Genomic DNA, 27785 nt, shown 5'->3' on the forward strand with positions numbered 1-27785 from the left:
GGCGGAGCCGGGTTGCGTTCCTGTCTGGCCGACGCAGGCCGAACCGGACCGAGGAGATCCGAGTTGGGCCGAGGCCGGCAGAGCCGCGGCTCTGAGCGCAGGTGGCAGGACGCGCCCCACCCAGCGGCCAGGCGGAGCCAAAGATGCTGGCTTCTGCCACGCTGCCCCTCCTGGGCTCCCTGCCACCTCCGGCCTCGCCCTTCCCGCTGCTGCTGCTGGCGGTGCTGACCGGCCCAGTATCCGGCCGCGTCCCCCGCTCGGTGCCCAGGACCTCGCTTCCTATCTCCGGTAAGGCGTGGGCGCCCCCGCCCTCAGCCCTTCGCCCCGCGCCCCGGCCCCTCCTGCAGGTGCCCGCACCCACCTGCTCTGCCTACGGACCTGGGCAGGCGCAGTGGGGCCCCGCGCCGCAGCGCACCGCGTCCCGCGCCGCCCACGCCCCGCCAGGACCAAGGCGGGACCCCCACGCGGTGCTGCCCCACCGTATAGCTCCCCTGCTTCGCGCTTGGGCTCCCAAGACACGCCCCGGTGGATCCCGCGGCCCTTTACTCGCAGAACCGAAAGAGGGTTAAGCCCCTCACCAGGCAGACGCGGACGCTGAGCCCCGGGCAGCGGATGGGGAGTTCCTGAGGTCCTCCATTTGAGTTCCCTCTCCCCTATTCTGTCTTCCCAAACGTACACCGATATCCCTCACGCCAGCTTGACGCCTGTTCTTCTGCCAAACTCATTGGTCTGTCATTCTATTCAAGCCGCCCATCCTTCTCCAGCTCAGCATTTCCATCTGCTCACTTCTCAAATCCATTCCCTTTATCATCGTTTATATCTGCCTGCAACCTTTTTGCCCTGCTGGTAGCCCTCTTCTCCCTAACCCACTTCCCAGGCCTCTCACAGCTCTGACAAAACTCCCATTCTCTGGACCATGATCCATCGTAACCCTCTTAACTCCTCAGCATTGCCTGCTCTCTACTCGTTCCCTACGCTGAACGTTGGGAAACCGTTCAGTGAGTTGATTTAAAATTCTGTTTAAATGATTTCTAAAATCTTCAGAAGGAGAAAAAAAAAAAAGGAAGGAGATGAGGAAGAAGGCAGAGGATGCCACAAGGTTAAAAATGGTCATTGGAGTGATTCACACTTTAATGGCTTTCTGCTGAGGTGGGCGTGAGCATGGCCACTGACCTTGTTTTCTTCTCCGTGGACAATGAGTGTTAGCTTCCTGTGCAGACAGAGCTAGTGAAGCTGAAAGGACAACCTATTGGCAAAACCTCAGAAGTGGGCAATAGTAGTGTAGAGTCTGAACTTCAGACTAGTGACATTTAGGGTTGCTATGAATCCAGAAGACAAACTTGTGGTCAGAGACTGGGGATTTGTCTGTGCTCAAGCAATAGCCACAAGATAGAATGGAGGTTGCCTGGCTGGGTTGATAACCAGAAATTCAGAGAAGTCTAGATAGCAGAGTGAAATGGAGCTGGGGATATGCAGGGAATTTGGGTGTTCCAGGACTTAAAATGAGCATGAGAGTATAGCCAGGTACAGCATAGACATGAATTTGGGTGTGGGAGGATGGGGTGGGTGGGGCCCCATACATCAGCACAGCTAGGAATGAATGGCTTGGAGCCATTCTGTCTTGAGGGTGGCTGAGAGGGCATAGCACGTAGAGCTGTGTTGGTGCAGGGTAAGGGCCCCAGAGTGAGCTAAGAAGGTAAATTCATGCTAACTTATTTGTCATCATCTTTAAATGATACTAAGTTTAGCTTTGGCTCAAATGGAGCACATGCCTAGGTAAGAAAGAAAGGAGCCATTTTGAAACATGTAGTACATGTCAGTTGCTTCCACATATGTTATCTCACTTAATTCTGTCAACAAGCCTGGTTGTTGGTATTTACAGGTGAGGGAAGTGATGCTCAGGGCAAGTAACTTACTCAAGATCATACAGCTGGTAAGTGACAGAGCCACATTAAACACAGGCTGGTCCATTTCCAAAGCACACACTCTTGTCTACCCTTTACCTCTCTGGGTGGAAATGGGGTGGGGCTGGGAAGGACAAGAGCAGTGGGAGAGACAGGGGATAGTCTCCTAAAGTGTTGGTGAAAAGAGTGAATTGTTTCCCTTCTAAGTAAAAAGAAGTTACTAATAAGTAATAATTAAAAAAAGAAGAAATTGAGAGGGAAGTACTTACACCTTCTATAGGAATTTTCAAATTATGTATCATATTGCTATGAATAGAAATTAGACTTAATATTTATGCTGTTATTTTAATAAAGCATTCCATTTTTATAGAAAAATACTTGACTGCATGGTGTGCTAAATATTCTGGCCTCCTCAGTCCTCTCTCTTTGGGGAGGTTTGATGGTTGGCCTGGAAAAGCTCTGTTTTTCACCTTCCTGGCTGCTAAATAAATGGTACTTTGAAGAAAACAGAAATTGAGCTCTTGAGCTGTGTCCTTGTGGACCCAACCCTTATGAAGCAATGGCTGATATCACTCTCCCCTCTCACCCTCTCTTCCTGCCAGAGGCGGACTCCTATCTCACCCGGTTCACTGTCCCTCAGACATATAATTACTCTGTCCTCCTTGTGGATCCTGCTTCCCATACGCTTTATGTCGGCGCCCGGGACACCATCTTCGCTTTATCCCTGCCCTTCTCAGGGGAGAGACCCCGCAGGGTGAGAGATGAAAGTGGGGATGACCCCAGAGCATGTGATTAGATACATAGTTTTTTGGGATTGATGGGGGACTGTTCATAATAACCAAATATGTAACAGGGAGAGTGTTGGTGAAATTGAACATAGGAAGAATATTCATTATCTTCGCTAAAGGTGACGGCAGAGGTGGGGTGGCTGAGGAGGCTATGAGGGAGGTTCATGACAAGGGAGGAGGCCACAGTGACCAGGTTTCAGGTCACTGTGGGCAGAGGAATTATCAGAATCACCTTTCTTTAGGGCAATAGCTTTTAAACTTTTTTCACCATCCCTTAGTAAGAAATATTTGATGCATTTGACCCAGGACAGGAAGTGTGTATTGAAAGAACCCTTTCTTGAAATAATATCTACTCCCCTATATGTGATTCATTCTGATATATCCTATTTCATTAAAAATAAAAGCAGTTGATTTCATTACTCATTAATGGGTGGAGATGTCCAGTTTAAAAAACAATGCTCTTATCAGTGGTGGTGGTGGTCGGGGTCGGGATGGGGGTGGGGGGCTCTGCAGTTCTCAAATTGATGGAGGTTGTGGAACTATTTGACCTACCCTGACTTGGGAGGAATTTGGGGAGAATCTGGAAGAAACAATTACTTCTTTCTCAGATTGACTGGATGGTGCCTGAAGCCCACAGACAGAACTGCAGGAAAAAAGGCAAGAAGGAGGTAGGTGTGAATCTTGTCCCTGTCCTGAGTGTCAGTTGAGATCTAGTTCCAGCCCCTGACTCTTGTGTCTGTCCCCTGCAGTGCTCCCATCTCCAGGGACTCTAACGCCATGTCATCACCAGTCATCTCTGATCTCAGAGCTGCCTCTAACTGTCCCAGAGCTGCCTCTAACTGTCCTACCCTACCTTTCATTGTACCTGCTGCTTCTAATTCTCTCTAATCATCTCTGACCCCCAGGACGAATGTCACAATTTTGTCCAGATTCTCGCCATTGCCAATGCCTCTCACCTCCTCACTTGTGGCACCTTCGCTTTTGATCCGAAGTGCGGGGTTATTGTGAGTGACGGGTGGGAGGATGGGAAGGGTCTTCTGTGAGTGACCATGAGGGGGGGCATGCTTAAGGCAACACTTGTGCATGATACACGTTGGGGGTGAGGGATGTCTTCACAGGGTGGAGCCTTTGTCTGCCATGGGAGCGGGAGGAGGTTGTCTGTAGAAGGTAAGGTATACAGAGTGTAGAGAGAGGAGAGATGGTGAAGGGAATTAGGGATGCTAACTAATCCCCGGAGAGGATAAATCCAGGAGAGACTTCAGAGGCCAGTAACTCGTGTTTCCTTTGCTCTGTGTATACTTTGTCCAGGAAGCTTAGGTCCATTTCTTAATCAGCACAATCCATGCCTGCTTCTTTGTCCCAGGGCATGTGACTCTCTCTCACTCCCTTCTCCCACTTCCACTGCCAACTTCATTCTGTGTGGGCTGTGACCCTCTGCTCTCATGGCTTCTGAGGTCACTGCCCACTAATACAGTACCCGGATCTTGCCTTCAAAGTGGGCACTCTGTCAGTCACGTTTTCTTCTGGGTCCTGTTCATTGCTGCTGCAGCCCTAGGCATCTCTACTCTCACCCTCAGGCAGGCTTGGGACATGTGTACCCCTGATCACCTCTAGGCTAGTCATGGCTTCTGGAGGTAAGGGGACTGGTGGCATCTCAGGAAGGTCTTGATGTTGTTGAACTCTCAGCTTTTCCCATCAGTTATCCAGCAGTCAGTCACTGGTCCTCTGCCAGCACACACTTGTGACAGGAACCTAGGATGAGTCAAAAGCCTCCCATGTTCTTTGTATTCAGTGGCTTTCCTTTCTGCTCCAACGAACAATAGGAGGAGTGCAATGACTCCCTTTCCTGGCCCTGATCCTTAATCGTAGATTCTGACTTACCCCTTCTGCAAACTGGAGCACTCCTTGCCACCTGGATCTCATCAGTGCATTTGTCCAAACCCCTCCTTATTGAAGATGATCCTCGTATTTCTGGCTTCGAATGCTGTAATTTATATGTTTGATTGCCCCAGTCAGTCCATCTGGGCTGCCCCCGAGGTTAGCCGGTCTTTGGTTGTGTCCTTTTCGTAATGTGGATGAAAGACTCTTCACTGGGGTGTGGATAGCTTCCTCATCTTGGGAAGGTTTCCAGTTCGGGGTGGTATTGAAAATCTCTATATCCCATCAGGTGATGTTGAGGGTATGGTTTTCTTACAGTTTTCACGAAGCTTGGGAAGTAGTGGTAGAACTACCCTTGCCACATAGGTCTTCTTCTGGCTTACACACACTTGGGGACCCTGTGGGTATGAATACCGGCACCATGGCTCAGAGACATCATGATCACTTTCAGTTAGTCTCCTAGAGCTTTCTCTTCTTCCTTGGCTCCCTGAGGGGACCCTAATTGTTGTTAGATTGTATAGACATAAAATGTTTTCTGTACATCCTGTCAGGATTGGACTCCTATCCATTCATGAGAAAATTCAGCAACCAGAGTGAAGCACAGGGTCTGCCTTTGCACTCCCATGACTTTGATCTTGTTCTCTGAACTCTCCTACTTAGCAGGTATTTGAAATGAAAAACCATCCTTTGGTCAAAGCGTGTTTGTAGGAGAATATAGGGTACAGCTTCCTGCCCCTGAAATCAGCTGTGTTAACTCGTCAAGCCATATCCAAAGACTGCCCTCTAGACATCCTCAATGCTCTCGTGCCTTTACTGTTTGATCCTGCTACCTGGCAACTCCTTTCTGTTTAAGCAAGTTCTTGCCTTATCCCTAGGACTGAACCTCTCACATCCCAGAGTGATGACTTTGAGACCATGTATAACTATTACGTGCGAGCTTTGACCACTCACTCAGAATTGATTGCTCAGAGAAATGCAAGTTCTTGCAAAAGGCAATTCAAGCACTGGACCCCCGCCCCCAACCCCCAGCTCTAACAATGTGGAGTGCTGCCATTCAGTGACAGCTCATTGGACATTGGAGGAAAAGATATTAGTTGGCTTTGTTGAGGGAATTTTAGCAGTTAACAGAGGAGAATGCTAGACTTAACAATAGCAATGACAAGACTTTCCGTTGCGTTGATGATGTACTCTGTCCCAGGTGTGGTACTATGGACTTCATATTCGAGACTGAGTTTAGTACTTAGCACTGCACTGTGATATTTAGGTATTATTTATCTCCATTTTTCAAGCAAGGGAATAGAAGTTCCAAGAAGTTAGGCACCATGTCTAATATGTAGCTGGCAGAGGCAGAGTCAAGATTTAAATCCAGCTATGTGTCGCTCTGCCCCTGTTCTTCTAATCCAGCCTGCAGCACAGAACACCTTATCTGGTTTCAGTGTCTTGTGACATTTGTTCTGTTTCATGTGACGGGGACCATCTTTTCTTTTCTTTTTTTCCCCCTAACCATCTGGGGAAGGTGCATTCTTATTCTCAAGAACTCTTCTTGGCCAAAGCCAAAGGACGGATTCCAGCCCGACAGCTCATTGAGAGCCTTCCTGACTAGCTCTGTCTTTCATCTGGAGGGACTTGGCTTCCGCACAACTCACGATACAATGAGGAATCCCAGCCTTCAGCAGAGACTGTAGTGGAGGGGTCTTATCCCCTTCAGACCCTAACTAAATGTCACTTTGATGAGACAGTAATCATAACCTATCTAGTTAATAGGAGCCTCACTTGCTCAAAAATTATAAGCCTACATAATATAGTGATGCCATTTGGGGAAACTGAATGAGGACTCGTTTTGACCTCCTAAGTTTTAAGGGGCTCATAGGCCATCTGGGTGAAGAAGTCCAGCTGCCAAGTGCAGACACAGATCAGAGATTGGAAGGCATGAAACTTTCAGAGAATTTGAGGAATAATTTGCACAGAAAGTCTAACTGGAAATGTAAGAATGAGTGAGGTCATTGGAGTATATGTGACGAGGACTAAGGATAGATTTTACATAGTTAGGGTCTAGAAAGGAAAACAGAAACAACCAAAGGAGATAGAGAAGCAGCAATTAGATAGGGGAGGGTGGTAGACTTTCATAGAGAAGACAGACTATTTGAAGGAAGGGGTGAGCCAGAATTACCAGCTGCACCATAAAGATGAGGAGGATGAGGACTGAGAAAAGGGATCCTTGGTGAAACGTAAGGGGGTAGCCTTTGGCACAGGAATGGGAGAGCGTGATTTGTTTTCTGGGAATACCAAGGGATCCAGGTCTGGTTGGAAGAAAGTGTTCATTTTGAGCAGTAGAAAGGAAGTAATTTGGGCTAACAGGTTTGTATTCTAGGCAACGGGGAGCCATTTTGTCAGTCTCTTGCTCAAAAATTTATCCAGGCAGTGACTGATACTGTAGGTATATTAACCTGTGGCGTAAATTGCAGGCATGGCTAGGCAGTGTGGAGAGGAGGAGCTTACTCCTGCCTTTCTGGGGACAGGATAAGAAGAACCCTGTCAGCACGTTTTTTAAATCTTTGTCCAAAGTGCCCAAGCATCTTGGTAATCTCTCACTGAGCTGTCATCCATCTCTTTTCTCAGGCTAGGCTGCCCTCACTGCCTCCCAGCTGGGCTGCTTGTGCCCCTGTGGGCTCCTTCATTCTGGAAGACTCTCTTGAGCCAGTATTCCCTTTTTGGGGACCTCAGATCACACCTTATTTTAACAGGCCCTGTTCAAGGCTGTCTTGGTAAAACAAAACCATATTTGTGGACGGTAGTTACTAGACAAGTGGTCAGAATGGGCCCATAGTATACTTACACTCAGGGGCTAAGTGCGGCTCCTCCATCCACCATCAGTGTAATTATGCTCCAGTGACACCATATGCCCTCTCTAGTGAACTGGACGTGTCGTGTCTGCCTCTTCCATGCCATAACTTCGATTCCTAACCAGCCTAACCATTAACTTCTCTGCCCGTCTCTGGTTGAAGTCATCCCTGGTTTCCATTTTTGGATATTATCTTGAGGGCTGGCTTAGTGCTGGTGCTCAGGTAAGGTAATTTCTGGCTAGTCCTGGCGGACTCCTCCATCTTTCGCCTCCTGTCCAGGTCAGTCCTGCTGTAGTCGCTGAATGAAGAAGGCGGTTACTTGCCAAATCCTCAAATTCTGACCTGAGTTTCAGGTCTTCGCTAACTTTGCAGATTCCCTTCCCCCATTCTATGTATCCTTGACTCTGGTCCTGTCCTTTATCCTTGGGGTAGGAGTAGAGGGAGGAAGGCCCTTCTCTCTAAGTCTCTGGGCTTCAGATGATCTTATATTAGCCTGTACTCTTCTTTACCCTTCCTAAGAACTCCAGCTGTCAGGAGGCCTGTTCTCTTCCCTTCGTCCTCTCTGTCCTGTCACATAGTCCCCAGCCAGTTGCAAATCCCAGCATTTCGGAGGAAAGATCTGCCTCTCGGCCTCTTAGTGTCTTCTAGGACCATCTGGGGGATTCCTTCAGCAGGGCATGTGGGTGTTGGTACTAGGGGAATAGCGGGAAGAGGAATAAACTGGCAAAAAGGGGGATGGCAGAGATGGGAAATGCTGGAATGGGTGGGTGAATCAGAACAGCAGACTGGGAATTATGGGGATGGTAGCAGATGAATGGGAGATGAATGGAAATTGAACTTTTCCTTCATCTGACCATCTTTGTAATTCTCACTATGAGCCTGTCCATGACCCTAAACCAATTGCCCCCTTCTGGTCTGTAGGATGTGTCCAGTTTCCAGCAGGTTGAAAGACTTGAGAATGGCCGGGGGAAATGTCCTTTTGAGCCAGCTCAGCGGTCAGCAGCTGTAATGGCTGGTGAGTGGGGAGAGCCCAGAACCTGGGGCTCTTTGCTGTAATTGCCTCCTTCCCCACCCCTGCTGTTGGGATTTCTGTGTCTTTCTTTCCTTTTGTTGCAATGTCTATTATTCCCCTGTCTCTTTCTGGCCTTTCCTATTCTTCCCACAGTGCCTGTGCCCTCCTGCTTTTCCCCAGATTCTTCCCCTGGGTTTTCTCTAGAGTATGTATTCTCTGCACCTCTAGTGTGAGTGTTTGCTCTGTTAACCTCATTTTCTTTTCTCATAATGCTGTCCCTCCCAACCCCATTTATATGAGGAATCTACTACAATGCATATTGCAATACATTTAGAAAAAGTACGGAGAAGAACCTAAGAAATCTTGTAGAATAGCGCTGTCCAAAAGCACTTTGTGGGACAATATAAATGTTCTACGTCTGTGCTGTCTAAAACAGTAGCCACGAGCTACACGTGGCTCTTGAGCCCTGGGACAATGTGAATAGTTTGACCAGAGGAAGGAATTTGCGTGTCTGGTATCTACCAGCTTTGCATAGTTCCAGGGTTTCAGAAAACCACTGCCAATAGTATGGGATATTTCTTTCTAGCTTTTTAAATAAATGTGTGTGTGTCCTTGCATATGCACTTGTGCATATAAATTTTGCTGGCCAATCCTTTGTTGCTCAGAGGAATCAGTAATCGGTAATGACTATTAAACAAATTCCTGTTCTTACTTCCTTTGACCAAGCTGTATACAGTTCAAGTGTGCAATGGTTCAATCACAGTTGGTCCCTAAATCTTTTCTAGAGAATACATAATCCTGCAGCAACCACAAAGTGAATTGTTTGTGTGGCACGTAGCCTATCTTTTAGGTCAGACTACCCCCACATACACCCTTCAAATTCAGTGAGAGTCTAGCCATTTTCTCGCAACAGTGTAAAACAAACAGGTAAATAGAAATTTTATGAGTGTGTGTATATTGTAAAACTTTTAAATGTCATGCCACATGGATTTAATTTTGAGTTTTGTCATGAAACTTTGTATCATAGGCATTTTTATGCAATTAAAAAAATTTTTTTAAAGATTTTATTTATTTGAGAGAGAGAATGAGCAGTGGGGAGGGTTAGGGAAGGAGGGAGGGAAAGAGAGAGAGAGAGAAGAGAGTCCCCGCTGAGCAGAGAACCAATGCGGGGCTCGATTCCAGGACCCTGAGATCATGACCTGAGCCAAGCCAAAGACAGATGCTTAACCGACTGAGCCAACCAGGCACACCCAATTAAACAATTTTTTGTGAAGAAAAATTTTAATAATATGATGCTACCCATCCTGTGAGCATTCCATAATTTAATGAAGCAGTCCCAAGTCACTTATATAAGTTTATTTGATTTCCAGGTTTATTTAGTTTACCTCCAAGTTTTTGCTAATACCCATAACACTGTAATGAACATTTTTGTAAATAAGTTTTTGTCCTCATTTTAGATTATCTCACGATTCCTGGAAATGGATTACTCTATCAAAGGGTGTGAACATTTTATGACTCATTATTTGTTGCTAATTGAGTTTTTAGAAAGAGTGTACCAATTTACACCCTAAATCAGCCAGAACGAGAGTGTTTTGTTTTTTTCTCACATAAATTTCACTAGAATACTATTGTTGTCACTTTGAAAAATCTTTACTAATTTGAGGCTAAAAAATGGCACCTTGTTTTAATTTGTATTTCTTTGAATATTAGGAAAGTTAATATTAGGAAGTTTTCATATTTTAGTACTTATTTTTATTTCTTCTTTGGTAAATCCATATATATATGCACACCTGTATATAGATCCAAATATATATTCTTGGATTTGGTAAATCCAAGAATACTCATATTCTTGGGCCAATTATCAGATGGGATATGTGTTCTGATCTATATCTCTTCCTTTGTGGTTATGTTTGTCTTTAAGCTAAATCCTTCTTCAGTTAGAGAGCAGATAAAAATTTTTCTTCTTACAAATTTTTCCCCCAAATGTTTAACTCTTTGATCTGTTTGGAACCTACTTTGATGAATGGCATGAGGTGAAGATCTAAATTTATTTTTCCCAGTTAGCTAATCAGTTGACTCAGCAGCATTCATTGTACTATTTTTTGTTTCTTTACTGACTTTTGCAGTTAATTGTTGTAAAATTAATTTTTACCCATTCTTTTGGGCTACATTTTATGAATAACAAAAATTGAGACACAAGATCTAACAGTGAAATTTTTTTCTTCCTTGTGTCTTTATAGAAAAAGTCTTAAAAACTAGTTATACAAATTACTTAGTCCTACAGTTAATGACTTCCCTTTTTGGAAAGTAATAATATAACAAAAACTTTTTGGAAATGAACATAAACTCTCAATCTGATAAATACAAGATTTGTCATTTTTATCATGCACCTGCAGTTGAAATTGATGAAACCTTGTTTATAGTCATACATGTTTGAATAGAAACAGTTTAGTTATTAGTTTTCTTGGCTTTTTATCTAGCATCTTTGGCAAAACTCTGAGCCAGCCATTGGGTCATTAAGAAAGATTTATCAGTTTTATCGGTTGTCTCTTGATTCTACATAATTTTTTTTATCAACAAAATGACTTCTTAATTACAAACTCTAAGGTAATCAATTAACATACCTTTTTATTTCAAGCAGTAATATATATATACTCTGTCTTCTGCATGTAATCTCTGTGTTCCAGTCAGCAGGTGAATTCATATTAGCATGTGGTTTAAGAACACAACTTTCATAAATAAGATCATTGTATGACAAAAGAACATTTTCAAAAAGGAAAGACATTTTTCAAAAGGGTTTTTTTTTTTAAAGGATTTTATTTATTTATTTGACACAGAGAGAGAGATCACAAGTAGGTAGAGAGGTAGATGGAGAGAGAGAGGGAAGCAGGCTCCCCGCTGAGCAGAGAGCCTGATGCGGGGCTTGATCCCAGGACCCTGAGACCATGACTTGAGCCAAAGGCAGAAGCTTAACCCACTGAGCCACCTGGGCGCCCCTCAAAAGGGTTTTAAATCTTTTTTTTTTTTTTTAGGTTGCCTTTCATCTGATAACTGATGGAAATGACTATAGAAGTCACTTTCTAACTATTTAGAATGGCTAGTTTCTCCATGTCTCTTTCTGTCTTCGATCCAAATCACAGTCAATACCAATATTATACATTTTCTTCTGAAGTTGGTACTTTATAGGGTTATAATTTAAATTTCTTTAAACTTGACCCAAGGACCAGTATTCAGTTGGAGCTTTCAGTGTTGATCTGTTATATCCTGCTGCCCCTTTGTTTTGAAAATAGCAGTATAGATAGTAGTGACAACATTATGTAAGAACTAGAACTTAAATTCCCAGTTAGGATTTATAAAAATGTCCTTGAGGATAATAGAGGTATTTTGAAATAGAAAGAAGAGCTTTTAGTAATGAAAATATTATTAGAGTGTAATAGCAGAGTATTTCTCGTTTAAATTTTAAAAATTACAGTGTGCATTGTGGATAATTGAGAAAATATAGAAATATATAATGAAGGAACTGAAAAGCCAATTGTAATTCAGTTATCACCAGGTAGCCACTAATACTGTTTTTGAGTATTTTCTTCTACTGTGTTTGTTTGTCTGTGTGTATATTTGTAATACATTGGCATTATCGTACATATGCCACTTAATTTTGTATACTGAACATTTGCTCATAGAATTAATTATTCAAAACATGATTTTTAGTGATTGCATACTCTCCTATCACTTGAATTAGCACAGTCTATTCCCATATAATTATATGTTCAAAATGTAAGATAAATGATTGCTTTTATAAATATTGCTGCAGGGGAAATTTTTTCACAGAAATGTTTATTTAAATCCCTTACACAAATCTAATTAATTGCATATGAGTCCATCCAGAAAGTAGAATTTCTGGGCCAAAGAGTGTAAAGGTTTTTATGGTACTCAATGGATTTGGCCAAATTGCCCTCCAGTTAGTCCCTCCAGCATTGACAAGAGGGCCTCTTTCATTGCATCCTTGTCAGTCCCAGGGAATACAGTTAATAAACATACAGTTGGGCGCCTGAGTGGCTCAGTGGGTTAAGTTGTTGCCTTTGGCTCAGGTCGTGATCCCAGGGTCCTAGGATTGAGACCCGCATCAGGCTCTCTGCTCTGCGGGGAGCCTGTTTCCCTCTCCCACTCTCTGCCTGCCTCTCTGCCTACTTGTGATCTCTCTCTGTCAAATAAATAAAATCTTAAAAAAAAAATACAGTCCATTATGACCTCCTCCAGAGCCCAATTTTATGTATTTTTGCTTGCATCTCCATTAGTGAGGTTGAACAACTTTCCATGTGTTTATTAGTACTGGCATTTATTTAGGAAAAAGCCTTAGAAATCTTGTCTTCAAATATGACATGTATTTGTAATGCACTTAGATAAAATTAGCATTTTCTCAGTGTCTCTTTTTGCACTGTTCCAGTTTGGAAAAATGCAGATAATTTGATGGTAATGTTCACATTAGCCTAAGAACACTGGCACTTCCTTCTGTCTCCTCTGGAGGGTCTTTGCCTTCCACTCATCCTTTCAAGGTTGGTGTTCCTTGGACCCCCTCTCAGGGTCCTGTTCTTTTCTCATTCTATGTGGTTGTAGTCTCAACCAGCCTCATAGATTTGTTTCCACTGCATTCTGATGCCTCCCAGACATTATGTGGAGCTATAGACCATGTTTCCAGCTGCTTTCCAGACATCTTCACATAGTTGTCCCACAGATCTCAAAGTCAGCATGCCCCAACCAAGCTCATCATCCTTACTCTCCTTCCCCAAACCTGCTCCACCACCAGAGTCTCCTCCTCTGAGTACACAGTGCTGCTACCTTCCCGTGTACCCCAGCTAGAGATAGCAGTCAATTATCCTCTGTTCTCCTAGCAACATCCTGTAACAGATAGGGCTTTTATTGAGAAGAGCAGGAGGAAGGAAGGAGGTCTCTTTGGGACTCTGTCCTGTGTTTAATCGTCTCTGTTTGCTCTCATGGTATCTTGCGATGATTGCATCTGCCAAGAAGCACTGCAAAAGTTCCTGATATACTGGGTGCTGCTGGCATTTTGGGGTCAGACCTACCTCTTTTTCTTTCTTTCTTTCTTTTTTTTTTTTTTTAAAGATTCTATTTATTTATTTGACAGAGAGAGATCACAGGTAGGCAGAGAGGCAGGCAGAGTGAGGGGGGGAAGCAGACTCGCCGCAGAGCAGAGAGCCTGATGTGGGATCATGACCTGAGTTGAAGGCAAGAGGTTTTAACCCACTGAGCCACCCAGGTGCCCCTTAGACCTACCTCTTAAATTTGGGCGTGTTTGCTCCAAGACTAGCATTCACACACTGATACAAGACAGTTAGAAATACTGTGTGAACAACAAAGGAAAAGGTAGAATAAATGCTGCATCTCCAACTAGCTAATTATGTCCTCATCGTAGGCTGTTCTATAAAAAAAAAAAGTATCCAGCTGGCCTCATCCTTAGATAAGGAAATGGAGACTATTAGGCTAGGAGCTAGCTATCTTGGAAAGCTTTGACTGTGTGAAGAAAAGGGAGTGGAGGAAGGAAGGCCAGGGTGTGTTTAAAATCCTTTTTTTTTTAAAGCTAATGAATGATTAATCCTATTAATTACACCTTCTTTAGAGAGTGAAAAATTGAAACCCCAGGTGCAGGGGTGCAAACCTGCACCTTCCCTTGTGCAGGGAAGTGCAAACTGCCATGACGTGTGTGAGGCTGTCAGTGTTGTTGCTAACACATCTGGGAAGCCTAAGTCTCAGGCTTTAGGCTTCGGTGAGGAGAGCTGTATTCCCACTTTTGATTGTAATGTTTCTTTGGTTGTGATTCATCTCTTGTGGCTTTCTTTCAGTCTTTTTTTTTTCCCCTTGGTATTTCCAAAATGAAATATATCTTAATTTGGAGGGACATAAAAGTGAAAGACGGTAACTGCAACAAACATTCAGTGGGTACAAAAATGTAGAAAGGAGAAAATAATAGTCATTGTAATTCCATTAATCAGAAATGTGTTATTAACACTGTAGAGCTGTCGCTCCTTCCCATCTTTCTTATGTCTGCAGACATATACGTGTCTTTTAAAATTATAGGGTTATATCATACCTGATGTATTTTTTTTTCACTGAATTCAGCACTGCGGGCATCATTCTCTTTTGCCAATAGCAAATGTGTGTTTTAATGTTTACTGAATCGATTCATTCAGTACTAACCTGCCAATGATCGCACATACAGTGATATTTTGTTATATGAGCAATGCAACATAATATTTGAGATTGAGACCGTCCTGGAGAATCTAGGACATGTGGTGATGCTGTGTCCTCCTGAAACTGTGACTGTGATGGCTGCTGCTCCTTTTCCTTGGGTCGTGTGTGTGCATGTGTTACAAGCCCCTTGGTACTCCTGGACTACCTGGAACCCTGCTGCTTCCCCCCAGAGTGTCTGACCCCTCCTGCTCTCCCTTAGGTCAGTGACCTTCTGCTCTTTCCCTCCAAGTGAGTGTGCTCTTTGGCAATTTTGGGCTCCGGAGTTCCTGACTGACCCCGTTAATCCCCCTGTTGATCCCCCCGTTGATCCCTTAGAAACTTTTGGGACCTTTTACCTCCCCCCGCTTTTGGGTCTTGACAAAATATTTGTTTGTAGCCACTCCCTACCACCGCCCTGCACCAAGTCATGCTCCTGAATATTCGTGACTGTCTCCTCCACAGAGCTCTCTCCATTCTCAGGTGTCCATGACACAGCTTCCATGCTCCATCCTTTTTTAAAAAAAAAGATTTTATTTATTTATTTGGCAGACAGAGATCACAGGTAGGCAGAGAGGCAGACAGAGAGAGGAAGGGAAGCAGGCTCCCTGCTGAGCAGAGAGCCCGATGCTCAGCTTGATCCCAGGACCCTGAGACCATGACCTGAGCCTAAGGCAGAGGCTTAACCCACTGAACCACCCAGGCGCCCCCGGATCAGTTTTCCACCCGCCTTGGAAGTACAGATGGTTGGCTTATTCCCTGTTCCGCGTGCTGTCAGACCATGCCCTCAACCTGGTTTTGTCCTTCCTGAAGTACTCTGGGAGGGAATGGGGTGCTATTTTATAGCCCCCCTTCTGGCAACAACTCAAGCATGTGGTCTCTGAGGTTTCACAAAGAGCATCAATACCCGCACTGAATGGCGGCCATGTGCCAGGCCCTATGTGGGCTCTACGTTTGGATCACATTTAACCCTCAGCAGGGCTCTGAGTGGAGGGTGGTATTATCTCCCTTCTTGGTTGGAGGTTCCTGAAGCTTATTTGCCAAGATCATACTGCTTGTAAGTATTCAGGGTCCAAAGCCAGGCCTTCCGAGCTCCAGAACACTTGGATTCTTTTCACCATCTCCAGGGATAGAATAGTCTCACCTCCCAACCCTCTAACCCTCTGCTGTTGTCCTCAGAGACTTTCTGACCCTTTTTAGCTTTGTAGGAAGTATTTTTTAAAATAGTGGTTATTTTTCCAGCACCTGAGACAAGCAAGTTTGCTCAGGCCTCTGTGACCCCAGGATGCTGGTGCTTCGCCCAGAGTGGCCCTGCTCTCCCCCTTCCTTCCAGACTCATGAGTCCGTACGGCCCGCACTGGGCCTTCCCTGCACCGCTTTGCAGCACACCAGTCTCTCTTGCTTCCCTAGCCTCTCGGACTTGATTTTCCACGTTGTCTTCAGTAGCCTCTCCCCTGAAATGGTGGTATCCCCAGGGACCTTTTTCTCACTTCCTCTTTCTCCCTGGCTGTCATGTTCATGGCCAGGCTTAAGCCTGACTCCCCAGTTCCCTGACTAGCCCTGTTGCCTGGGTCCGTCTGTCTGATGGCCTTCCAGAGTCTCCAATCACATGTCCTGAAGGGAGTTCAACCTCAGCACACTCCACATCTGGTAATCCCAACTACTTGCTTTTTCTGGTTCTCTCCTCTCATTTCCTGGCTTTGCTCAGAGTATCACCCTCTGCTGTCATCCGTCTTAGAGGCTGGAGATCTTAAAGACATTATTTTATTCCATTCTTTCACCTTTCATATTCAGTTGACTTTCAAATCTTTTAAATTGATTTGGCCTCAGAAATATCCCCCCAATCGAGCCCTTTTATTTTATTTACCTTTTTTTTTTTTACACCATTTTTTGCTGCTACTTAATTCCGGCCTCCACTCTTGCCTGGAGTGTGTGAATGGACTTAACTAGCATTATCTTCTTAAAGCCCAGAACTGGTCATGCCACTCTTTCCTTCAAGAAAATCTGCAGTTTTCCCTCTTACCTGGAGAATAAAGTCCACATCCTGTGGCAGAGCAGCCTCTTCACATTTGGGTGCCCACATTTCACCTCCAGCTCTGCTCACTAGCCCAGCAGGCGCCCGGCCTCCACCAGAGCTGCAACTACAGGGAACACCCCACGTCCCTGAACATGGCTCCTCTCTTCCCCACCTGCTTGCCTTCCCCCCTGAAGTCCAGCCCCCTGGCAAATTGCTCCTTCCTCAGACCCAGCTTAGATGTCACCTGTTGGGGGCTGCTCCCCCCCATTTAGAGGTAGCTGGGTCCTCCTCTGTGCTCCCCCAGTGTCTTCTGATACCTGAACCCACGTTTGTCTTCCACACTCGAAGGGGGAGCTCTTGGAGGCAGTGTTGTGCTCAGCACATGGCACAGTGGCTCAGACGTAGTGGGTGGTGAAGGAATGCCACTCTGTTCTCTCCAGAATTCCTGGGAGACTCAGAACTCCTCTGGGGCTCACGACCTACTACCCCTGAGTTATTGTCTCCTAGTTGCATGTGAGCACTTGTCTGTGTTATAGGGCGGCTATAGGTGCCTTAGACTCCTCCCACAGAGCTGTACCTCCCCTTCCTAGTGGGGATCTGTGATTTCTGTCTTCTCCAGTCCCCACCATCCCTGGAGCACCTGTGCTCCTGCACTGTACCAGGAGAGAGGGTCCGCCTCCTCGCTGCTTTCTCTGGCTGCCTGTGCAGCGTTCACGAATCCCCCAGGCTGGTGTTCCTCCAAGGGAGGTCCTGAATCACCCACATGAGGGTAACTCGGGCAGCTTAAACTTAGTTCTTGGACCCTCCCCTAACTCTGCTGGGTGAGAGTTACTGGGCCCGGGGGGCCGGGAACCTCTGTTTTGATCAATTCCCCAATGGGTGCAGGTACACCCTAAAGCTGTGCCTGGTTCCGGAGCAGGGTCCACCCCCATTCAGAAAGAGCACCAGTTCCCTGAGACATGTGCCAGAGTGGGAGAGCGGAAGTCAGACCGGGCATGCTGCAAAGCGAGCCCCCTTCCTGGAGTGTCACGGTGCCATCACTACAGTATGGAATAGAGGCGGCCCCAAAACGGCCATGACAACAAACAAGCCAACAGACAGACAAAGCCTGATTCTCACCAGGGCAGCCCTTCCTCTTCCTTCCTGCACATCAGCATGCCGGCAGTTTTCCCTTAACACGGGTGGCCTTTCCCACCCTGGAGCGCTTTGTGTCTACGTGGACTGGAAGTGAGATGCTGCTGTGTCTGCAGCCCTGGGCTTCCTCAGTGGTCTCTGACAGCCTGTCTCCTCCCTGTCGCCCTGCAGGGGGCGTCCTCTATGCTGCCACTGTGAAAAATTACCTGGGGACGGAGCCGATTATCTCCCGGGCTGTGGGTCGCACGGAGGACTGGATTCGGACAGAGACCTTGCCCTCCTGGCTTAACGGTGGGGAGAGGGGGAGGGGTGCTCGGTGGGGGACAGAGCTGGCTGAGGCCGAGTGGCCCCAGGCTGTGTCTGTAGTAACTGAGTCCACTGGTCTCCCCAGCCCCAGCCTTTGCTGCAGCCGTGGCCTTGAGCCCAGCAGAGTGGGGGGATGAAGACGGAGATGACGAGATCTACTTCTTCTTTACGGAGACTTCCCGAGCATTTGACTCGTATGAGCGCATTAAGGTCCCACGGGTGGCCCGTGTGTGTGCGGTGAGACCACTGTTCCAACTGTTTGTCCTCTTCTGCTCTGCCTGTCCTGTCTTTTCCTCTCTGGGCCTCTGTCTTTGTGTCTGTCCTCTGTCTCCTTCTTTCCTCTGTCCCAACTTCTTTTCTGGGAGCTTGGGGAGTGTGGGGAAAGGCTCTGGCCTTTCACCCCTATAATTACCCTTATGACAGACTGTCCTCAGGAGGTAGACTGGTGGAGAGGTCAAAGGCAGGAACTTTTGAGAGGTAGTCCTGGGTTCAAGTCCCGGCTCCACCAGTTCCTGCCTCTGTGACTCTGGGCAGCTCCTTCAGCGTCTTTGAACCTCCCCTGTGAAATGAGGATAGTAATGACCTCTAGCTATAAGGGTTGTTTTGAGGACTTAATGAGGTGGCTCATGGAAAGCTTATAGGGCAGTATTTCATAACTGCGCAACGAACTCAATCACCGCTGTTGTTACTGTGACCCCATCCAACCCTGGATCTCCTTATCCCCTATAGTACTCTGTACCTCCATCCTTGCTTTTCTGTGCATCTGTCTTCCCATCTGTCTGTGTCTGCCCCGAAGACAGGGAAACCTCTCTTGGTGTCCACATGCCTCCCACAATGTTGTTCTTCTAAAGAGAATTTCCCATGCACTTGTCACCCCAGGGAGACCTTGGGGGCCGGAAGACCCTCCAGCACAGATGGACGACCTTTCTGAAGGCTGACCTACTCTGTCCAGGCCCTGAGCATGGCCGGGCCTCCAGTGTCCTGCAGGACATGGCCATTCTCCGACCTGAGCACGGATCGGAGACCCCCATCTTTTACGGCATCTTTTCCTCCCAGTGGTGAGGGGAGCCTACTGTGGGGGAGAGTTACGGGGTGGGGGATGATAGGGCATGGGTGCAGTGTCTGTGCTGCCTGCTTCAGAGGGGGTAGGCTGTCCCTGGAGCAGGCTTCATGGCTCCCTTTGCCTTTCTCATGGGTCCTCTTATTTGTCAGGGGTGAGTTGCTGTTCCCTTGTTCCCTCCAAATATCTGCCTCCAACCTGTGACTCTTACAGGGAGGGGGCGGCCATCTCTGCTGTCTGTGCCTTCCAACCCCAAGACATTCGGACAGTGCTGAATGGTTCCTTCAGAGAGCTGAAACATGACTGCAACAGGGGACTGCCTGTCATGGACAACGATGTCCCCCAGCCCAGACCTGGAGAGGTGAGGGGGTAGGACGTCTCTTCACTTCACAGAGAAAGGGCCCGACCAGGGATCACAGATGCTTCCTGGCCCCTGGGAAACTGTCCCTGTTCTGTGTTTCCTCTAGTGCCTCACCAACAACATGAAGCTCCAGCAGTTTGGCTCATCACTCTCCCTGCCTGATCGTGTGCTCACCTTCATCCGGGACCACCCTCTCATGGACCGGCCAGTATTTCCAACCGATGACCATCCCCTGCTCGTCACTACAGATACAGCCTATCTCCGAGTTGTGGCGCATAGGGTGACCAGCCTCTCAGGGACAGAGTATGATGTGCTGTACCTGGGGACAGGTATGTTTAACGGCCCAGTGAGGAGCCCACACAGGGGACACGTGCTCCTGTCACAGAGCGGGTCCTGCGCGTACAGGTGTTAGTGTCGCCAGGCACAGGGGCGGTTCTGTCATTCTGTCTGGCCACCTGTCTGCTTCCTAGAGGATGGACACCTCCACCGAGCTGTGCGGATTGGAGCCCAGCTCAGCGTCCTGGAGGATCTGGCCTTATTCCCAGAGCCGCAGCCAGTTGAGAGTATGAAATTGTATCAGGTGAGTTATAGATTTGGGGGAGTGTGGTGGGGGTACCTCTGAGTCCAGAGCCAGTTTGTTACTCTAAGGTCTGGGAGAGCTGGTGTCTTCTTCCTCACTCTCTTTCTGTAGAATTGGCTCCTGGTGGGCTCCCGAACCGAGGTGACACAAGTGAACACCACCAACTGTGGCCGTCTCCAGAGCTGCTCAGAATGCATTCTGGCCCAAGACCCTGCCTGTGCCTGGAGCCTCCGGCTGGGTGCGTGTGTGGCCCATGCTGGCGAGCATGGCGGGTGAGTGTTGCTGCGTTGGTCTCTTGCCTGTTGTCCCAGGGCACCCGCCCATCCACGTGTTTGTGTCTGTCTCGTCTGTCTGGGTACCTGGATCCTCAGTAGAGCATGCGATTCTTAATCTCAGTGTGAGGAGTTCAAGCCCCATGTTGGGTGTGGATCCTACTTCGTTTTTATTTTATTCTATTTTTTTGAGAGTGTGAATTGGAGGTGGGGGCAGATGGTGAGGTTGGGGTACAGAGGGAGAAGGACAGTGAGAATCCCAAGCAGGCTCCACACTCAGTGCAGGACCGATGCTGGGCTAGATGTCACAGCCCTGAGATCATGACCTGAGCTGAAATCAAGAGTCAAATGCATAACTGACTGAGCATCCCCAAGCATCCCCAAGTGGAGCTACTTAAAAAAAAAGTATCTCATCTGTTAATGCTGCCCAGTGTGTGTGTGTGTTTCTGTTTGTGTCACTTGTGTGTCCATCTGTCAGTCCATTCTGACTGTCTGGTGCTGCCTCCTCCGTATCCTTGCCGCTCTGCTGGACCTGCCCTGACTGTGAGACTGACCTCCAGGTTGCACACACTTCTCAGTTTTCACTTTACAAGAGCTCTCAGAAGTGTTTGCACTCTTGACTGCTCCCTCTGAACTTCCTTGCGATCCTCTTGCCTTCTGTGACCCTGCGTAATCCCATATTTCCTCCCGCCCCCACCAGTCTGTCCCTTACTGATTCCTTTTCCATCCCACTTCCGAATGTTGGTATTCCTTGGGGTTCAGTCCTTCCTCTTACACTTCCACACACTCTCGAAGTGGTCACATTCCCATTATCTTCACCACTGAGTGCCGCCGACCACCACTGATGTGTCTTTAGTTGACCTGTGGGATTCCCTGCCTCGCGGTCTACCTGATAGTCCCTTGGGAGGCTTCACAGGCAACTCAAGCTTAGCGAGTCTCAGCACACACTGTTGTTTCCTCTTTCCTTCATGTGCTCTACCTGTGATTTTCATCACTGTAAGAAAGGGACCTCCACCCAAGCCAGAATTGCCCTTGCTGTCGTGAGTTTGTATTGACTCTAGCTCCGTCTGTCATATCCTCAGTCCACAGCCATTCCCCTCCTTCTCTGCCGCTATCACCCTAGTCCAAGCCACCATCACTTCTTGACTGGATTATTCTGGCAGTCTCTTCACTGGTCTCCTTCGACCATTGGGGCATCCGACCATCTCTTTTCCCCTCAGCAGCCAGCTTAAAATTGTATGTCACATTGAAGCAAATCCCTGGCATCATTCCCATCGGAAATATTTCAGTATATATCCCCCTCAGGTCAGGACTCGCTCTCATTTTTTTCTTTTTAAAATTTTTAAAATATTTTATTTATTATTTGAGAGAGAGAGTGCGAGCATGAGTGGAGGGAGGGGTAGAAGGACAAGCAGATGCCCCAGTGAGCATAGAGCCCACCATGGGCTCCACCCCAGGACCCTGGCGTCCTAACCTGAGCTGAAGTCAGCGCTTAACCGACGGAGCCGCCCAGGTGTGCCCCCTGCCCCCAACAAGAACTCTGTTAAAAAACATTTTATTATAAGGGATTTCAAACATTCAAAATTTGGATAATACAATGAATTCCTATCACCTGTTGCTCAACTTCACAACTATCAACTCCTGACCTTGCTTCACCAATACCTTCACGCACTCCCTGATGTTTTAGAGCAAATCTTGAACATCTTATCACTTTATCCATAAATTTGGCAGTATACATCTTTAACACAGATGGAATTAAAAATGAAACCGTATTATCATTATTATCCCATAAATTTAATGTGACAAGACATCCAGTCAGTGTTCCAGTTTTCCAGTTTTCTCAAAGCCAGCGTATACTTTAAGATAGTTGCTTAAGTTAGGATCCAGACAATGTCCATCAATTTAAATTGGTGTCTTTCTTAAGTCTTTGACATTTTTGGTGATATTCCCTTTGATGAAACATTTTTAATTGATTGCTTGGAAAGTATTTTTTTCAAACTTACTTTGAGATTTCCTATTTTGAAGCCCAGTTAATTTACCATATATTTGTACATATTACTGAACCACAAGGCTACCAAAATTTTAGAAGTAAAGACTTTTTTTGGGAATCAGTTTTTCATTAAGAACTTTGATCTGGTGGTTTCTTTTGGGAGAACTTCTAAATGCTACAACAAGGCAAGTGCTTTATTGTTTTAATACCTATTAAAATAAGAATTTCGTTGTTTTTGGATATCCTGTGTACTCAGGGTCCTCTTAAGATATATATGTTTGGGGAGTGTGAGGTATGTCTATACACTAGTTTATTTCTTGGTAATATAGGAAATTACCAAGTTGGTATTTCTTTTTTTTTTAAATTCATTTTTAAAAAATTTATGTGAGAGAGAGAGAGTGCATGTAAGGGGTGAGGGGCAAAGGGAGAGGAAGAAGGAGAGAAGCAGATGCCCTGTTGAGTGCAGAGTCTGAGGTGAGGTGGGTGGGGCTCCATCCTAGGAGCCTGAGACCATGACCTGAACCAATATCAAGAGGCAGACACCCAACTGACTGAGCCACCCAGGTATCCCACGGAGTTGGTACTTCTATGATCTCTATCCTCCACACCTCAATTCATACAAGTGAGTAAAAGAAACTGTGGAGTTCCCGTGGCTATAGCTTCACATATGGCCTCTCCATGTTCCTAACTCTCAGCCAAACTAAGTGACCTTGGTTTTACCCAGAAGACTGTAATGTATTTATACCAGTCTTGGAGCTCATTTCAGGGACCTTAATTCATGTGGAAGGCATTCACACTCAAATGGAGTCTATCTTTGCTTGAGGCTTTTGTGTGTTCAGATAGAACTTGATCTCCACTGATAGCTTGGGGAAGGTCTCCCTCTGGGGAGTGGTGACAGGGAATTCGGGGTAGGCAATCTGCCTTGCTGTCAGGCACAGTCCACACATATCCTGGAAGTACCAGGATTGTGTTGTTTGAAGCAGGTGTTGGAGAGAGAAATTTCCTCCATAGAGAGGAGCAGCCTTTATGAAACAAAAAGTCATCTCCCCGACCCTCATAGAATTTTGATTAACTTTTATAGAAAAGTTTTCTCTCTTAATAGAAAACAGGTTAACTGTAGTTTTTATGTTTTTTTTTTTTCTTCCCCAGAGAAATCCTGTGGTTACAGATACCCAAATACATTTCATGGAACACTAGTATGCATTTTTAAAAAGTGCCCTCCAAACACCTTTCCAACAGACTTACTGCAAATTTAATTCTCTGTGGTCTGCTGGAAATACGTCTAGAATTGACTTGGCAAGTGTCACGAATAGTCAAGGGAGTACTGGGGGGAAATTTTACATTAAGAGAATGTTGACGGATAGTTTCAGGAGTGATTTATGAGAGGATGGGGGCTGTGATTTCATTCTGTTACTGAATGTTCATTGGTACTGAGGAAATCAGAAGGGGATGCTGGCACTGGATTTACCAAGTGTTCTCTTCTGTACAGGCTGGTCCAAGACATAGAGTCGGCAGATGTGTCTTCTTTGTGTCCCAAAGAGCCGGGAGGTCTGTATGGTTTAGGGGAATGTGGGTGGAGTGGGTGAAGGGGGCTAGAATGCTGTCCATTTGGGACCCACTTTAAAAATTGGAAGATATGGCAGCCAGATGTCTTTGGGCATCTCCTTTGTATCTTTGTCCCCACAGCCCCTTCTTGGGTCTGATACCATGCCATCATTTACCGTGTTACAGCCCAGCCAGTAGCATTACCGCCTTTCGTGTCTCTGCTCTCTCTCTGCAGAACGCCCAGTAGTGTTTGAAGTTCCTGTGGCTACAGCGGCACACGTGGTCTTGCCATGTTCCCCAAGTTCGGCATGGGCGTCCTGTGTGTGGCACCAGCCTGGTGGGGTGACTGCACTTCCCCCCCGGCGGGACGGGCTGGAGGTGGTAGTAACCCCAGGCGCCCTGGGTGCTTACGCCTGCGAATGTCAGGAGGGGGGCGCGGCCCGTGTGGTGGCTGCTTATAGCTTGGTGTGGGGCAGCCAGCGGGGTCCCCCAAGTCAGGCCCACACAGTGGGTGCTGGACTGGCCGGCTTTCTCCTGGGGGTTCTTGCAGCATCGCTGACTCTTCTTCTGATTGGCCGGCGTCAGCAGCGACGGCGACAGAGGGAGCTTCTGGCTAGAGACAAGGTGGGCTTGGATCTGGGGGCACCCCCATCTGGGACCACAAGTTACAGCCAGGACCCTCCCTCGCCTTCTCCCGAAGATGAGCGGCTGCCCCTGGCCTTGGCCAAGAGGGGCAGTGGCTTTGGTGGCTTCCCTCCACCCTTCCTGCTCGATCCTTGTCCGAGCCCAGCCCACATTCGGCTTACTGGGGCTCCTCTAGCCACATGTGATGAAACGTCCATCTAGGGCAAGTGACTGCTAGTGCACAGGTGACCACTGGAGGGGGATGACCATTGAGATGCTGGGGGTACTGAGCCTGGAAGATGGTTATGGGCTATGAGTTCTCTTGGTCTTTGCATCATCACTTAGACTTCCATGTCTGCCCTCTCAGGGCCTGGCTGGGCTCGAGGCCAGGCCTGTGCTTGATCTCCTGATTCTCATGAGAGATCAGAGCTGCTGTCTCCAGTGAATCAGGACTTTTCCCACTTCTGCCCTCCGAACCGCTGCAACTCCTTCAGCCTTGGCTCCCTATCTTGGGCCCGTTAGTTTGAGGTTGGGGAATGGGCCGTAGCTTTGACATTGCCTTCTGGTGGGCCCTGGCTGGAAGGAAGAGCGCTAGAGGCGGTGGGGGCTAGTGTGCATTAAGTTCCTTTGTTCATTCTCTTAGTTTATGGGATTCTCTGTGGGGAGTGCATGATCCCCATGTTGCAAGATGAAATCTCTGCCCTGAGATGTCCCCCAACCCAGTTGTCCTTCCATGAAAGTGAGTGTCAGTATGCAGGTGTTTGTGGAAGGCCTGGCCACATGTGCATGCAGGACTGGGCTGGTACTCAGGTGTACCCCTGGGGGTCAGACCCAGTGCTCAGGTATATCCCGGGGGGGCAGGTGGGGAAAGGTGGGAATGAGGCATTGCCTGCAGAACTTCAGACCCTGTAGCCAGTGAAGGAATGGCTTTCCTTTCTAAAAAGAAACAAACCACCACCTGGGCCCCATCACCTATAACCCTTCTCTTGAGTAGTGGAAAAACTCCCAAAGTGACCTTTTGGGCGGGCGGGACAGTGGTACGCGTGACCCAGTCATTCTTTGTTTTTGCCTCCCGGCTGCCACCACTGCCACACACAGCTGTTCTTTCTCTTTGGCTCCCGTTAAAAAGACTTCACAACCTTCTAAGTATTAAGGGACAACAAAAGGGGAACAGTCATAGGAAATACAAGTTGCATAAAAATAGGTTTGTATCAGTGACTTTACTCAGGTTGACACCCTTGCCCTAAGTCAGAAGTTCTCCACCTGGGGTCCATGGACTCCCTGTAATCGTATGCAAAATGTTGTCGGTACATGTGAGTCTGTATTTTTATGGGGAATGGGGTGGGTGGGTATGGTTTTCATCAGCTTCTCAAGGCCTTAACCAGTTAAAGGACTATGCCTCGAGGTCGCCACCCAGTGGTCAAGATGAGGGAGTGCCAGTGAGCGGCAGTTCTTCCAGCCCTACCATCCCGTTCCCTGTGGTCAGCCCTGGGACTCGCAGCTGCTGGATGCCCTCTTGTTTCTCCGGTTCTTGGAAGCTGGGCTCTGCGTGTATTTGAAGATACTATCAACTCCTACCAAACATAAAGACCTCTTCCTGCTTCACAGCTCCCAGTTGCTCTAGGCTTCTCCTGCTCGGTTCTGGTCTTGGCCCGTGTATGTGCCTCGTTCATCCCTGGTGAGGGACCTCCCCCCACACCCCCCCGAGCTCCAGTGAATGATCCAACCCCTCCCAGTTGAAGTTTTTGGCTCTACTCTCCTTGGCAGCAACCTGTGAACTATTCAAAAGAGTCCCCTTGGGTTTGGAATTACCTAATATGTGTATGATTTTCAGCAAGTGATCTAATGTAGGAACACTGGTTTGTTCAGCTGTAAAGTGGGGATAGTAATACCTACCTCGGGGTTGCTGCAAGGATTGAATGGGAAGACATGTAAACAATAAAGCAGTGTCTACACCAGTAGATGTTGTTATTGCAAACATTGACCTCTAATGCCATAATCCTCTAGCTGAACCGTGTGATAACCATGACGCCTGAGTCAGCCTAAGCCCCATTCTGCGGGAGGAGAATCATGGCCTCACACAGACTTCTGTCCCAGGTCATCTCTGGCCAGGTCTTAGCTGCTGATGTCCAGGTTTTGGGAGGATGGGCCCGTGGTTTTAATGATCCTCAGATGTGCGTGAGCTTAGTGACCTTCTTAGTCCTCTATGGGACTGGTCTTGTGTTCTTGTGTTTATCCTCACTTTGTTCTCTTAAGGTGATGGATTTGTTCCATTCTGGGGGAGGAAGAGAGGTGAGGTGATGTCAGAGGGGCCCGGGGTCTCTCTGAGGAGGAAAGGGACCAGAGGACGGTGGATTTGGGGCATTTGGTCCTTGGACAGGACTCTGGTTGGAGGAAAATGAGATGAGTAATGTAGGAAAAAATGAGGAAGAGGGAAATAGGCATAAAGGGAAAAGAGCTAGCTCTCGGTTAGTGTGAAGTTCAGTTCCCCAAACATGAGTGATGGCACAAGAACGTAAAGCTAACCCCCACAGAGACAGTGTGAGTAATGGCTGCATGACTTCCACCTGTGACGGTGTGTGAGGAGGAGAGGATCTGTGTGTGGGGAAGGGAGCTAAAGGTGGGTGTAGGCTTTCTGCAGGGAGAGTTGTGAGGATTCTGGCAGCCAGAGACCTGCCTGGCTTCACACATTAAAGCAGCTGTGGGGAGGGGGCGGGTTGGGCCTTGTGTTAGTGTTTAGCCCCAGACTCCAAAGATGGCACACTTTCTGGCCCTCACTCTTAAATTCTCCTCCATTTTTGGCTCTGGCCCCTGATCCATAGATTGTGACTCTCCGCTTGCCCCTAACCAGTAGTCTGCTGCTAACCACACCGCCCTACTGGAAGAACCAGAGAGGGATGCTGGCTGCTGACTTTTACCAGCCAGGTGAGCTCCAGCACTGGCCTAACCTAGCAGGAGGCTGACTCACTTCCTTTCTCAGGCACCATCCCTCTCCCCAGCAGTCCTGAAAGTTCACTGGTGGCTGAGTGATGGCAGGAAGGGGATGCTTTCCATTTCTGCTGGGTCCTGAGCCTCCTGGCTACTATGTCCCTGTCAGAGGGGGGCAGTCATGGCCACCACTGGTGGTTCTCGGTCATCTCCGCACAGATTGCGTCTCCAGGGTCTGGTTATAGCAGAGGCAAGGCTGAAATTTTTTAAAAATCACCTTTGCCAACTGTTGGAGAAGAT

The 27785-nt window shown here is 47.3% G+C and overlaps 2 protein-coding genes across 9 annotated transcripts in view; one reads left to right on the plus strand and one right to left on the minus strand.

Moving 5' to 3' along the window:
• M1AP (meiosis 1 associated protein) overlaps positions 1-774 on the minus strand; it is a 79172-nt gene extending 78398 nt beyond the window's left edge. Inside the window, exon 1 of the mRNA XM_032352565.1 lies at positions 579-774. Within this exon, the coding sequence (XP_032208456.1) occupies positions 579-637 (59 nt within the window). The 5' untranslated portion in view covers positions 638-774. The remainder of the gene's footprint in view (positions 1-578) is intronic.
• Positions 1-26518, plus strand: SEMA4F (ssemaphorin 4F). 8 transcript variants are annotated; one of them, XM_032352555.1, is made up of 16 exons: positions 1-288; positions 2507-2658; positions 3301-3360; positions 3598-3696; positions 8335-8428; positions 17991-18110; positions 18211-18362; positions 19005-19183; positions 19399-19546; positions 19653-19875; positions 20017-20126; positions 20238-20398; positions 23878-23936; positions 24169-24678; positions 24754-24756; positions 26370-26518. In XM_032352555.1, the coding sequence occupies exons 1-16, from the start codon at positions 144-146 to the stop codon at positions 26396-26398; spliced, it is 2244 nt and encodes a 747-aa protein (XP_032208446.1). In that variant the 5' UTR covers positions 1-143; the 3' UTR covers positions 26399-26518. The 8 variants fall into 8 exon arrangements, with proteins under 8 accessions (XP_032208446.1, XP_032208444.1, XP_032208448.1 ...); XM_032352558.1 differs by adding an exon at positions 1883-1933 and having other exon boundaries at positions 205-288; positions 24169-26518; XM_032352559.1 differs by lacking the exon at positions 1-288 and adding exons at positions 797-1776; positions 1883-1933 and having other exon boundaries at positions 24169-26518.
• Positions 26519-27785: the final 1267 nt, after the last annotated feature.

This window comes from Mustela erminea, chromosome 7, assembly GCF_009829155.1.
Source record: "Mustela erminea isolate mMusErm1 chromosome 7, mMusErm1.Pri, whole genome shotgun sequence".
NCBI lineage: Eukaryota > Metazoa > Chordata > Mammalia > Carnivora > Mustelidae > Mustela > Mustela erminea.

Bases quoted from the DNA above. Each gene is read 5' to 3' on its own strand.
- SEMA4F (XM_032352553.1), top strand. From the start codon at position 144: ATGCTGGCTTCTGCCACGCTGCCCCTCCTGGGCTCCCTGCCACCTCCG. The intron at 2,659-3,300 runs GTGAGAGATGAA...CTTCTTTCTCAG, and splicing joins CAGGGGAGAGACCCCGCAGG to ATTGACTGGATGGTGCCTGA. The intron at 3,361-3,597 runs GTAGGTGTGAAT...TCTGACCCCCAG, and splicing joins GGAAAAAAGGCAAGAAGGAG to GACGAATGTCACAATTTTGT.